This window comes from Capra hircus, chromosome 5 (assembly GCF_001704415.2).
Source record: "Capra hircus breed San Clemente chromosome 5, ASM170441v1, whole genome shotgun sequence".
Classification (NCBI taxonomy): domain Eukaryota; kingdom Metazoa; phylum Chordata; class Mammalia; order Artiodactyla; family Bovidae; genus Capra; species Capra hircus.
In genome coordinates, this window is record NC_030812.1 from 113,358,682 (window position 1) to 113,373,400 (window position 14,719).

The 14,719-nt window shown below is 43.4% G+C and overlaps 1 protein-coding gene across 1 annotated transcript in view; it reads right to left on the minus strand.

Moving 5' to 3' along the window:
- Window positions 1–14,719, minus strand: part of EFCAB6 (EF-hand calcium binding domain 6) — a 257,461-nt gene that overhangs the window by 126,856 nt on the left and 115,886 nt on the right. Inside the window, exons 11-14 of the mRNA XM_013964311.2 lie at window positions 13,483–13,590; window positions 11,142–11,247; window positions 1,723–1,890; window positions 2–61 (exon numbers count right to left, since the gene is read on the minus strand). Of these exons, the coding sequence (XP_013819765.2) occupies window positions 2–61; window positions 1,723–1,890; window positions 11,142–11,247; window positions 13,483–13,590 (442 nt within the window). The remainder of the gene's footprint in view (window position 1; window positions 62–1,722; window positions 1,891–11,141; window positions 11,248–13,482; window positions 13,591–14,719) is intronic.

Here is a 14,719-nt window from a genome sequence, read left to right on the forward strand (position 1 = left end):
CTGAATCCCAAGCCAGGAAGAGAGGCATCTTGGTGTCTTTACAGGCAGGTATCTTGTGCAGCTGATTGGGAAACAGAAAATGTGTATAAATACAAATCACTCATAAAGGCAGTGGAGGCTTAGGAGGCAGACGGACTTTGGGCAGTCAGTTTTGTCCCTGACTAGCCAATAGTTTAGACCTCGAGCCCACCAGCTCCTATCTGGAAATGAGGATAACAACATTCAACTTGTGTTTATTTTACAAAGTACAACAAGCATGAAAAAATCCATCACCTAGAAATTAAGTAATGAACACCCAGATTATAACAATGGGGACTACTCTGTATCTTTTAATATTACATAGCAGAATTTTTACTGACACTAAGGGTTAACACTATGTTAACTGATGATAAATTTAAAAGTCACTAATTACATATCTCATTTTAAAATAAAATAGATATCATATATGAAAAAAATATATATGCATATATCCAGTTCATCAAATTGTATACTGTATGTTAAATTGTGTACTTTTATATATCAATTATACCTCAATAAAGCTGCAAAAACTAGTGTGTGTGTGTATAAAGGTATAAAGGTTTAGAAGAACATGCAAGAGTGAGTAAAAACGTCATACAATTCCTCCATGTGAGAATTAGCGGTGATCTTAATTTTCTTCTATTTGCACATCTCGTGTTCCAGTGTTTCTAATCCATCTGTTTATATGCCTGCCTGGAGAATCCCACGGACAGAGGAGGCTGGTGGTCACAGGAGTCCATGGGTTCCCAAAGAGTCGGACACAATTGAAGCAACTTACCATGAATGTACACAAACCATAAAATTTAAACTAAAAGCTAACCTATACCTGGTAAAAAGAAATCTTCAACAAACATTTCAATGAGGCTCTGCTAATGTCCATGGCATGCATTATCTGAAACTAATCCGATTTTTTCAAAGTTCTTAAAATTTTAAAATGCTAAATAGCTATTAAAGTTATAGAAGGATCAATAACAACAAAACTATCAACTTTCAGCCAAAAGAACTAAATACCCTAAGTGTCTGCCACTAGAGGCAAGAAGCAGTTGTGTTGTTTTATTTCAAATGCTAAGTCGTGCTAAGTCGCTTCAGTCAAGTCTGACTCTTTGTGACCCCATGGACTGTGGCCCCCCAGGCTGCTCTGTCCATGGGACTCTCCAGGCAAGAATACTGGAGTGGGTTGCCATGCCCTCCTCCAGGGGATCTTCCCGACCCAGGGATCGAAACCGCGTCTCCTACGTCTCCTGCATGGGCAGGCAGGTTCTAGCAGTGCTACTGAAATGCTGTGAAAAGCAGTTATATCTGGTGTTATCAAGTGCTGCCATTCAAGGAAAGTTTTGGCAAATGTCAACGTTCATCCTTCAGTGAGATTTAGAAAATCAAGAGTCGCTCAGTTGTATCTGACTCTTTGTGACCCCATGGACTGTAGCCCACGGAATTCTCCAGGCCAGAATACTGGCGTGGGTAGCCTTTCCCTTCTTCAGGGCATCTTCCCAACCCAGGGGTCAAATCCAGGTTTAGAAACTAAAAGTTAAAATCAAACAGCTTTTCAACACAACTCTTACTTAAAATTAAAATTAACTCTGGTGGAAAATGTGCATTCAGTTATTCAAACCATATTCCACCTGCATCTCTTATTTCACTAACAACACTTACGTCTCCTACCATAAACAGAAGAAAGAAACGTGAAGTTGTGGCAAAACTCACCTTAGGGTTCTCTTCAATCAGCTCAGTAAACTTGCTGACGCTGACACACCCGGTGCACCCAGGGTCAAGTACTCGCATTAGTTCTCTGAATTCTGAGTCACTTATGTTTACAACCATGCAATTTAGAACGCGTTGCAGTTCCTGCCCTGTTATCTGTCCGTCAGGTTTCTGAGCATGAAAATATTATAAGGGAATTTTTTTTAAAACAAGGAAGAAAAGGAAGGAAAAGCATGACATGTATTGGGCAGCACTTAATAAATCAAGATTTGGGGCCAAATAGAATTGTGATTTCAAACACAAAAACCTCAGCTGATGTTCACTGTATAACCCACGTGTCAAGAGCAGTCAGGGGAGGGAATCTAGAACTTTGCCAGTGCCCTTGCTACGATGTCCTTTGTCAGGATGTGGCAAGAAAGAGGCTGACCCTCTCCCCAGGACAGGCTGAATGCTGGTGGTCTCAGAAGCCAAACAGCTTTTCCTGCCCTAACCCACCTGAGGACCCTGCAGCTCAGCCACACTGGGCATAGGATTTCCTGGAAATTCAATTGCAACTTGCCAATTTACTAAGAATATTAATTATGCTTGTTTGCACTACCACCAACCTCGTCAATTACATAAATGGACAATTACTTAGCGAGAAAAATTTCAGCCACGCACCATAAAGAAAACATGAGCAAAATACTGGGGGGCAAACTTCTTCTCCCAGAATAAAAAATTGTCAATAAGTAAATTGACTATCAAAATCGAGAGAAACTATTTACTGGAAAGGCAGGGGAAATAAAGGGCCCCATCTCTTCATAAAGAGAGATTGTGAATATCAATCTGACCAAACACTTTAAGTGATGCAACAGTGCATGAACGCCAACTACAGATTCAGGGTCCAAAACGTGAAAAGGACAGGTTTCCTTGGAGAAAATTAAGTAATTTACAGGGTATGTTCAGGGTACTTTTTGGTGGGGGAGTGACCATTCTTTAATGTCCAAGTAGGAGTCGTCGACAACTAATATTTATGATTTTCAATAATCAACCATTCAGTTCAGTTCAGTCGCTCAGTCATGTCCACTCTTTGTGACCCCATGAATCGCAGCACTCCAGGCCTCCCTGTCCATCACCAGCTGCTGGAGTTCATTCAAACTCGTGTCCATCGAGTCGATGATGCCATCCAGCCATCTCATCCTCTGTCGTCCCCTTCTCCTCCTGCCCCCAATCCCTCCCAGCATCAGAGTCTTTTCCAATGAGTCAACTCTTTGTATGAGGTGGCCAAAGTCCTGGAGCTTCAGCTTTAGCAACAGTCCTTTCAAAGAACACCCAGGACTGATCTCCTTCAGAATGGACTGGTTGGATCTCCTTGCAGTCCAAGGGACTCTAAAGAGTCTTCTCCAACACCACAGCTCAAAAGCATCAATTCTTTGGCACACAGCTTTCTTCACAGTCCAACTCCCACATCCATATGACCACTGGAAAAACCATAGATTTGACTAGACGGACCTCTGTTGGCAAAGTAATGTCTCTGCTTTTGAATATGTTATCTAGGTTGGTCATAACTTTCCTTCCAAGGAGTAAGCATCTTTTAATTTCATGGCTGCAATCACCATCTGCAGTGATTTTGGAGCCCCCAAAATAAAGTCTGACCTGTTTCCACTGTTTCCCTATCTATTTCCCATGAAGTGATGGGACCAGATGCCATGATCTTCGTTTTCTAAATGTTGAGCTTTAAGCCAACGTTTTCACTTTCACTTTCATCAAGAGGCTTTTGAGTTCCTCTTCACTTTCTGCCATAAGGGTGGTGTTATCTGCATATCTGAGGTTATTGATATTTCTCCCGGAAATCTTGATTTCAGCTTGTGCTTCTTCCAGCCCAGCGTTTCTCATGATGTACTCTGCATAGAAGTTAAATAAGCAGGGTGACAATATACAGCCTTGACGTACTCCTTTTCCTATTTGGAACCAGTCTGTTGTTCAATGTCCAGTTCTAACTGTTGCTTCCTGACCTGCATATAAGTTTCTCAAGAGGCAGGTCAGGTGGTCTGGTATGACCAGCTCTTTCAGAGTATTCCACAGTTTATTGTGATCCACAGTCAAAGCCTTTGGCATAGTCAATAAAGCAGAAATAGATGTTTTTCTGGAACTCTCTTCCTCTTTCGATGATCCAGCAGATGTTGGCAATTTGATCTCTGGTTCTTCTGCCTTTTCTAAAACCAGCTTGAACATCTGGAAGTTCACGCTTCACATATTGCTGAAGCCTGGCTTGGAGAATTTTCAGCATTACTTTACTAGCATGTGAGATGAGTGCAATTGTGTGGTAGTTTGAGCATTCTTTGGTATTGCCTCTCTTTGCAATTGGAATGAAAACTGACCTTTTCCAGTCCTGTGGCCACTGCTGAGTTTTCCAAATTTGCTCGCATATTGAGTGCAGCACTTTCACAGCATCATCTTTTAGGATTTGAAATAGCTCTACTGGAATTCCATCACTAGCTTTGTTCGTAGTGATGCTTTCTAAGGCCCACTTGACTTCACATTCCAGGATGTCTGGCTCTAGGTGAGTGATCACACCATCGTGATTATCCGGGTTGTGAAGATCTTTTTTGTATAGTTCTTCTGTGTATTCTTGCCACTTCTTCTTAATATCTTCTGCTTCTGTTAGGTCCATACCATTTCTGTCCTTTATCGAGCCCATCTTTGCATGAAATGTTCCCTTGGTGTCTCTAATTTTCTTGAAGAGATCTCTAGTCTTCCCCATTCTGTTGTTTTCCTCTATTTCTTTGCATTGATCACTGAGGAAGGCTTTCTTATCTCTTCTTGCTATTCTTTGGAACTCTGCATTCAGATGCTTATATCTTTCCTTTTCTCCTTTGCTTTTCACTTCTCTTCTTTTCACAGCTATTTGAAAGGGCTCCCCAGACAGCCGTTTTGCTTTTTTGCATTTCTTTTCCATGGGGATGGTCTTGATCCCTGTCTTCTGTACAATGTCACAAACCTCCGTCCATAGTTCATCAGGCACTCTATTTATCAGATCTAGTCCCTTGAATCTATTTCTCACTTCCACTGTATAATCATAAGGGATTTGATTAAGGTCATACCTGAATGGTCTAGTGGTTTTCCCTACTTTCTTCAATTTAAGTCTGAATTTGGTAATAAGGAGTTCATGATCTGAGCCACAGTCAGCTCCTGGTCTTGTTTTTGCTGACTGTATAGAGCTTCTCCATCTTTGGCTGCATAGAATATAATCAGTCTGATTTCGGTGTTGACCATCTGGTGATGTCCATGTGTAGAGTCTTCTCTTGTGTTGTTGGAAGAGGGTGTTTGCTATGACCAGTGCGTTCTCTTGGCAAAACTCTGTTAGCCTTTGCCCTGCTTCATTCCGTATTCCAAGGCCAAATTTGCCTGTTACGCCAGGTGTTTTGTTTCTTGACTTCCTACTTTTGCATTCCAGTCCCCTGCAACGAAAAGCACATCTTTTGGGGGTGTAAGTTCTGAAATCAACCATTATCACTCTCTAATTCGAGTATTTCCATCACCCCAAAGAAACCTTGTGCCCATTTGCTGTCACTATCCTATCTACCCTATCCTAAGGGACTAATCTAGTTTCTATCCCTATACATATTTGCTTTTTTTCTGGATATTTCATGTAAGTAGACTTGTACAACATTTTATCTGTATGCACCTTCCATCTGCCTTCTTTCAACAGGTATAACGTTTGTGAGGCTCATCCATGATGTTGCGTGGATTGGTATTTTGTTCTTTTTATTCCGGTTACTACTATTCCATTGTATGATACGGCACGTTTTGTATTATCATAAGTTGATGAACATTTGGACTGTTTCCAGTTTGGAAATGAGGAATAATGTTACTGTGGACTCTTGCACACAAGCCTTTGTGTGGACATATGTTTTTATTTCTCTTGGGCAGACATATCTAGGAGTGGAATTCCTGGGTTATGTAGTAAATCTGTTTTAAATTGTTAGGACGTGGCTCTGTTGTTTTCTGTAGCAGTCGTACCATTGTATGACCCCGGGGGGGGGGTGTGTAAGTGCCATCGCCACGGCATCACCAGCGCTTACTGCTATCTGTCTTGCTGACAGTAGCCACTCCAGGGGGTGTGAGGTGGTATCTCATTGCCCTATTGATTTACATTTCCCTGATGACTAACAATGTCGAGCTCCGCTTCCAGTGTCAACTGGGTACCCCTATATCTTCTTTGCTGAAATGTCTATTAAAGTCTTGTCCGTTTTAAATTTGGGTAGTCTTCTTATTGAGTTCTAAGAGTTCTTATATATTCTAGATATAAGTCCTTTACCAGATATAGAATTTGCATACGTTTTCTCCCAGTTTGTGGTCTTTTCACCTCCTTAATGGTATCTTCTGAACAACAAAAGTTTTTGATTCTAAATTAGTCCAATTTATACATTTTGTTGTTTTGTGGATCATGCTTTTAGTATCACATCTAAAAAAATCTTTGCCTAACACAAGGTCACAAAGAATTATACATATGTCTTCTAAGACTTTTACTGTTTTAGCTCTTATATTTAGGTTTATGGTCTGTTTTAAGTTAATTTTTGCATATAATGTAAAGGAAAGGTCTAACTTCATCTTTTTGCATTGTTCAGTCACTAAGTCATGACAGAATCTTGGTGACCCCATGGACTACAGCACTCCAGTCTTCTCTGTCCTTCACTATCTCCCAGAGTTTGCTCAAACTCACCCCCATTGAGTCGGTGATGTCATCCAACTGTCTCATCTTCTGTCAACCCCTTATCCTCCTGCCCTCAATCTTTCCTATCATCAGGGTGTTTTCCAAGAGTTGGCTCTTCACATCAGGGAGCCAAAGTACTGGAGCTTCAGCTTTGGTATCAGTCCTTCCAATGAGTACTCAGGGTTGATTTCCTTTAGGATCGACGGGTTTGATCTCCATGCTGTCCAAGGGACTCTCAAGAGTTTTTCTCCACCACCACAATTTGAAAACATCAATTCTTTGGTCCTCAGCTTTATTTATGGTCCAATGCTCACATCCGTTCATGACTACTGGAAAACCGTAGCTTTGACTATATGACTTTTGTTGGCATACCCACTTGTCTCAGCACCATTTGTTGAAAAGATTATTCTTTCACCTGCTGAACTGGTTGAAAACTAATTGACCATCAATGTGAGGGGTTATTTCCATACCCTCAATTATGTTCTATTGAGCAATGTCTATCCCATGCCTGTACCACCCTGTCTTTATTACTCTAACTTTTTCCTGTGATTCAAAATCTGGAAGTTTAAGTACTCTAACGTCACTCTTTGTTTCCAAAATTGTTTTAGCTATTCTGCAACCTTTGCATTTCCAAATGAATTTTAAGATCAGATTTACAATTTCTGCCAAAAAAAAAAAAAAAAGCCAGCTGGAATTTTGATGGGCTTTCATTGAATCTACAGATCAATCTGGGGAGAATTGCCACCTTAATAATACTGAGTGTTCTAATCCATGAATATTAAATGTCTCTTCACTTATTTACATCTTCTTTTACTTTTTACCATGTTTTATAATTTTCAGTACACAAACCTGGCCTTCTTTTGTTAAATTTACTTCTATGTTTTTTATTCTTTTCATGCTGCTGTGAATGGAATTGCTTACTGAAGTTTATTTTCAGACTGTTCATTGCTAATTCATGGAAATACAACTGATTTTTGTCCATGGAGCTTGTATCCTGTAACCTTGATGAATTCATTTATTAGTTCTAGCAGTTTGTGTGTGAGTGCATTCCTTAGAATTTTCTATTACAGGACTAAGTGGTCTGTGATTAAAGACAGTCTTACTTTTTTCTTCCCAATGTATATGCCTTTTCTTTCTTTTCTTTCCTGATTACATCATCTAGAACTTCAGTATAATGTTGGAAAGAAGTAGCGAGAGCTGACATTATTGTGTTTTTCCTGATTTCGGGCGGAGAAGGCAATGGCAACCCACTCCAGTACTCTTGCCTGGAAAATCCCATGGATGGAGGAGCCTGGTGGGCTGCAGTCCATGGGGTTGCGAAGAGTTGGACATGACTGAGCAACTTCACTTCCACTTTTCACTTCCATTCATTGGAGAAGGAAATGGCAACCCACTCCAGTGTTCTTGCCTGGAGAACCCCAGGGATGGGGGACTCTGGTGGGTTGCCGTCTATGGTGTCGCACAGTCAGACACGACTGAAGCAACTTAGCAGCAGCAGCCTGATTTAGGGGAAGTATTCAGTCTTTTGTCATTAACTGTGCTGTTATTTAGTCACTAAATTGTGACGGACTCTTGCAACCCCATGGACCGTAGCCTGCCAGGTTCCTCTGTCCATGGGATTTCCCAGGCAAGAATGCTGGAGCAGGTTGCCATTTCCTTCTCACCTATCCTTCCTAACTATCACCTATTACCTATCACCAATTCCTTCCTACCTATCCCTGGGTAGGATCTTTCCTACCTTTGAGATCTTTGCCTCTTGCATTGGCAAGCAAAGCCTTTACTAGCCATCAGGGAAGCCCAACTATGCTGTTAGCTTTGGGTTTATCACAAAGGCCCTTTATCAGGTTAGGGAATTTCCTTTCTATTCCTAGTTGGTTGAAAGTTGTTATCATGAATGAGTGTTGAATTTTTCAAATTTTTTTTTCTGCATTTATGGTCATGCAGATCTGTCCTTTGTTTCTATTGTGTGTGATGATAATTGATCTTCTGGAAGTTAAACCAACCTTGCCATCCTGAGATGAACCTCGTGTGGCCATAGCATTTAATTCTTTTTACACGTTGCTAGGTTCGGTTTGCTAATATTTTTGAGAATTCTTGCAACTATATTCATGAAGGATATCGGTCTGTGGTTTTTCTTGTGATCTCTTCAACTGGCTTTGGTATCAAGGTAACATCAGCCTCAGAGAATGAGCTGAGAAGCATGTCTTCCTTCTATACACCCTGAGTTTGTAGCAGGTGGCTATGTGTATAAGCAATCTTCCAAGTCTTCAACACAGAGGATTTGCACATTTTCGGTTAGATATATTTCCAGGTATTTGGGGTTTCTTTTTTAAAGGATTATTAGCAATAATATTTTAAAACTTCTTTTTCCAATTGCTTATTGCAGTTTATAGAAATATTACTGATCTTTGTATATTGACCCTGTATCCAATGACCTTCTCAATTCTATGATGAATTCTAATAACTTTTGGAAGGTTCTTTGGGACGTTCTACTCATAATATCATGTGAGCTGCAGATGACCGCACTGAGAATGAAGTACATGAATAGGCAGGGTACAAACTGTTTCTGGGTGCTAGAAAATGAGCCATGCCCGACTTAAACGTAAGTCAGTGGAGTGAGGGGGTCCACTTGGCACGAGGGCAGAGGCATACTCAGGCAGCACACACGGCTCGGCGGGGTGTGTGACTCGGAGCAGACTGAAAGCCTGTCTTCTAACAATTCTGCGTCCTTCTCTACGGCGGCAGTGGGTCCTGCTTCCCAGGGCCGACCTCTGTGGCCAAATGCCATTCCGTGCCCACTGCTGGCTCTTTCCCTCTGCTCTCCTTCTCCTACCAGGCCCCAGAATGTGGCCAAGACCCAGGCAAATGATTGGCAGGCGTGGGGTGGGGGGATCCCCATTGGAAACCCCGCCTCTGTGGCTCCCAGTATGTGATGCCTGTGGCTCTCCTGCGATACTCCGGAGGGTGAACTCGACGGCAGTGGGGACTTGGCCTTATTCACCCGTGGGTTCAGTCTGGCGCGGAGCAGACACTCAATCCCCACCTTCTGTGTGCGTTCATCAGTCTATTTGTCCAGAGGTGCATCAGGGACTGTTAAGTCACTGAGATTCGGCTCAGTAAGCATTATTACAGCCCTCCATTAGCAGAGGTGAAGATTTCACTGTTTTTAATTAAATTACTTCTTCAATATACTAATAAAGCTGAGGGGGGTGAACACATGGGAGCCTTCGTTTATCTTAAAGCGGCGGCCTGGTAAGTGCTGACAGGCGGCTCAGTGCAGGGCGGAAGTGCGCCAGCTCGGGGGGCAGCTGCTTCCAATCTCAGCCCCACCGCTCATTAGCAGGGGGAGCGTCGGGCCGGGCACTCACCCCCCAGCCTCCTTTCCTCAGCAAATGAGGGTGAAACAAACAGGATCGAGTGAAGGTAACAACAGTGCCTGCCTGACGGAGGTGTTGAGAGGCTAACATGAGTGGACACCACAAAAATCACTGGAGGCAGAGCCTGGCATGTAGAATGGGTTCCCTATTCCTGGCTGTTCTCAGAGAACAGGCCAGTAGGTATGAAGATGAACTGTGCCTGGCACACCAGCTAGAGCATCTCCTCTGGACAAAGCAGAACCCAGAGCTTGGAATCCACGCTGTGCGGAAGCATTCTAGACAGACACAGGCGTGCAGCTGCGGCCTCCAGAGCAGAGCGCAAACCGCAACCGACGAGCCCTCCTCCAGGCCCTGGGAGCCTCCCCCGAGCCCGGCCCACAGCGGAGACTGTCCCCGGGTGGCGGGCTTGGTCAGGGGGACCCGGAGGCCAGGGGACTCCTCTTCTGTGTTTGAGCCTGAGGCAAAGTGGCCAGGGGACTCCTCTTCTGTGTTTGAGCCTGAGGCAAAGTAGTTCAGTGCACTCCTGATTATTTACTAGAGATTCAGTAAGTGGATGTGCTCAGTAAATAACGAACTTGTGAGACGTGGCTCTGAACCAAAAGCATCCGAACGCTGCTTTCTAAAATGAACGTGAAAGTGGGACAGAAGCTAATGTTTAAAGCAAAATCATGAACAAGCTTCCCTTTGCAGGACAGGTAAGCAGTTAAACAGACTATTTTGGGACTAAGAAAATGTTCCCGTTCAGGGCTACGAGTTGGTTACGAACCCATAAACTCTAGGGTGGGGATGGGAGGAAAGCTTGACAGGTCAAGGTTGGTCCTTAATTATACAGCTAATGGTGATGAGTCACTCCATCCTCAACAGTCTTGAGACATGTTGTTCTCAGCCCCTGGCATTCATCTCACTACATTGCAGTAAGCTTTATGTTCCCTATCTTCCCAACTAGACCCAGCTCATGACGTCAGGCTTTGCATCCCTAAGCACTCAGAATAAGTGCCAACATATAATGGTGGTGGTGGTTTAGTCGCTAAGTTCTGTCCAACTCTTGCAAGCCCGTGGACTGTAGCCCACCAGGCTCTTCTGTCCATGGGGTTTCCCAGGCAATAATACTAGAGTGGGTTGTCATTTCCTTCTCCAGAGAATCTTCCCCACCCAGGGATCAAACCTGCATCTCCTGCATTGCAGGCAGATTCTTTACCACTGAGCCACCTGAGAAGCCCATAGCATATAATGGGAGCTCAAAAATACTTGGTGAGTGATAAATGAATGAGTATACAGTTTTTATTGGTCCTGTTGAGTGTTAGCCTTCCTCGCAACAGGGAGTTTTCACCAGAGTTTCAAAATCTTACAGACTTGATGAGCAGCAGTGCTTTCTTCAACGATGTATAGTGATCTTCATGTCTAAATAACTTCGTGATAATGTTTTCCTTATGAACCTGATTTCTAAAGTTGATGCTACAAAATTAAGAGAAAGACGGGAATAAGGTAATGTTCTTGACCTTCTGTTAATGCAAAAAAAAAAAAAAAAAGAAAAGAAAAGAAAAGAAACGAAAATTACCCTAACAACATCTATACTAACGCTCTATTTCTGGATGGCTCCTCTTCCAAAGAGTGTCACATGCTCGTGTGGGCCCATCTGTCACTCAGTCAACGTGGCACCTCATCAGGGAGCCAGCTTGCATGCAGTTCCCACGGGCGTCAATTAGTCTTGCAGCCCCATCACTCTCCCCTTCCCTTGCCGAATAGTTGTGGCCAGCCGTCAGGCCAGTTCAGGCCTTTGGTCTCAAAAAAAGACCAGGAAAGACTCTGAGATCATGGTTGAGAACAAACTGATCACTGTTGAGATCACTGCTGAAAGCAGCACCTCCTTGTAGAGGCAGCATGTTGTAGCCCACTCGCCCACATCATCACCGAGGACACACATTTCATTTTGGGACAGTGAGGACGTCGACCTTCACAAGCTGCCCCTCATCGTTGACAGCGGCATGACCGCCATGACCACCTCTGTCATCAGGCCCGTCTCCCTTACTTGCCTCTTGCTTTCATCCCCTGAGATCAGGGCCAGCAGCATGCATGTACATTTGATCACCCACCGGGGATCTCAGAGCCAACTTCACCAGGGATTCTGATCACAGGGGAGGCTGAAGAACCTCCTGGCAATGTACACTTGCCAGCCTCCCTTTTCAGGGTTCAATTAGATGGTTTGACACGTCCCACAAAATAAAGAATGGCGGTGAACCAGACTGGCTCTGAACATCTCTCAGATCATTTAGGGGAGCTCACTGCTGCATCTGTGCGGCTGTCTCAGCTTTTTCCAGTTGTACGAGAACATACAAACACACACACCCCTGCCACCACTTTTACGGAACATAAGAAGTAGCAGAAATGCTGGGTCTGCGTTCTTTGTGTGACTTGGAACCTGGCTTTTCTGAAGACCACAAACACTGGCATGAATGGGTATGTTTGCATCAGTTTTATCTCCCACAGTACCACTGACGCTGGGGCCGGACAGTTCTTTGTTGCGGGGGTAGGAGGGGAGAGGGGGTGGAAGTCCCCTGCTGTGCACTGAGGGATGTTTAGCAGCATCTCCGGGCTGCATCCAGTGGAGAGTGGAAGCACCCCTGCCCCAGCTGGGACAACCAAACATGTCCCATGACGTTGCAAAATGTCTCCTGGGGGGCCAAGACGGTGCCCGGTTGAGAACTACTTTTTTAAAGTAAATAAAGTTCAGAGGCTAATTTGTACAGTCCTGAACTAGGTGCTGTGGGACAAGAAAACTATAAAGAAACAGAAGTAACTTCACTTAAGAAACGAACTCACAGCACTGCTTGTATGGCTGGGGGTGGGGGCGCGTGGCACGGGGCGAGGGGCTCTGAATACCTGGAAGGCTGGTGACCAGGGCAGTTCATTAAACATTCATAAACCCTGAGACAGGGATTGGAGCTAGTGAAATGGGAATTAACCCTGTGGTATATTTCACTTTACAATAGAGCATAGTGCTTTCAATGAATGTGCTGAAGTTATAAAGGCTGTTTTGTTTTTTTTTTTCCTTAAGATTCATAGCGGGCAATCAATACAGGGTGCACATCAACACAAACAAAATAGTTCCTGGAGTGAGAGTCTAAATGCTAAAATGTCATATTATTAAGTGGTTTGTATGTTTCGGGGCCCCTACCACAATTTATGTGATAATGTACATCTCAAGGTATAACAGACATTAGAATGAAAATGAAAATAATGGCACTCAAGGCAAATAATCCACAGTATATGCACCATGCAGAGTGCGGCTGGAAGTCAGCATACATTGCTCTTTTCCACACAGCATGTAGGAGTCACACGCTTGTACCCAGTTCCACAAGGAGATACTTGGTGCTCAGAGACTGATCTTGGCGGGGTGGATGTCTGCACTGAGGACGTTTAGGCTCCGATTCTGCCTCCATGACTCACGAAGCTATGATCTAGTGAAGACCCCCTTCATGTCTCATTTTGCCATCTAGAAGTTAGAATAATAATTATACCTACCTTACAGCTTAAGCTATACATTATTATGTAAAAGTCTGTAATTATTCAATGAAGACTAATTTGTCATTCAATAAATGAAGAAAAAGTAATTCAAATATTCTCTAACCTTTTGCATATTATGATATGTGTGACCAAACTTCAGGTTTTTTGTTTTTTTCTTTTACATACCTATTTCTTTTCGTCAAGGGAGCTTTATTGCTACCTTCATATTGAGGTTCATAAAATGATGTTAAAAATTGCTTCCAATTGACTTTAGTGGTGGTTTTAAGCCCAAATCTGGATTAGAAAAAACAAAGATAGTATTTTAAACAATTTTTTCTATAACACTTCATGGATTAGGTGTTTACTACTGAACTAAAATGGCAGTGGTGAATTTATATGAAATTTTGTATATAAGGTAAACAAAATAATTTAGTAAAATAATACTGTAAATTGATTTTTTTAAAGCAAGGAAAAAACAAACTGACTGTACATCTCCATATCTCTATATTTTGTTCGCAGTAGCATACATTGAAGGGAGAAACAAAGGGATTAGATTACAATTCTAATGCTCCTGAAATAATTCTTTCAGATTCATTATTTGAAGAGTTCAATTGGAGTGGTAGGCAGAATAAAAGCCCCAAGATGTTCCTGTTCTAGCTCCAGAAAATAGAGGAATAAGAGAGAAAATCTGGGATGAAAAGCTTTAGCTATGTCTGAGAGAGCCCCAAGCCCAGCATTAAGCAGGATGGACAATGTGTACCCACATCTCAAGCCTTGTGGGAAGAGGTGTTCTACCGGGGCGCTCCTGCCGCGGAGGGTCCCGTGTATCAGAGAACAGAAATCGTGCAGACAGAAGATGAGCTGCTCAGCCGCTGACCACTATGGAGGCATAGTGGGTGTTGGCAAGACTGCTGGCTTACTCTCAGAGTCGGCAGGGAAATAACACGGAGGATCTCCTGTGAATCTCACATGGGCCACACGCGGGAGAGTACACACAAATACACAGAGTCATCCAGGTCCCGCCCAAGAAGGCCACTTGGAAGAATGAATGGACCTTAGTAAAGGAAAGCTTTCCTTCCCTATCTCCAGGTTCCCAGGGGCCGAGGAGGGAAGAAGTAAGGGATCAGCTGAGATGGAGATGCATTTGCCCTCATCAAAGAACTGCAGACGTGAGAGCCAAGTGTGAAACCCAGAGACCCAGCCAGAGCTCTCCTGAAAGGAAGCGCCTGCAGACAAAAGACACTTGCTAGGCCCAGAGAATGCAGTTTCCACCTCACAGGAGAGCCAGTCCAGTGCGAACATTCCTGCTCCCCCTTTTTCCTCTCCTTCCTCTGGGCACTCCCGCTCTGGAGGAGTCAGAACCCAAGTGTGCAATATGGGGAAGGAAGAGAAGTGCAAAGTGGGGAGAGGGGAAGAGGCCATT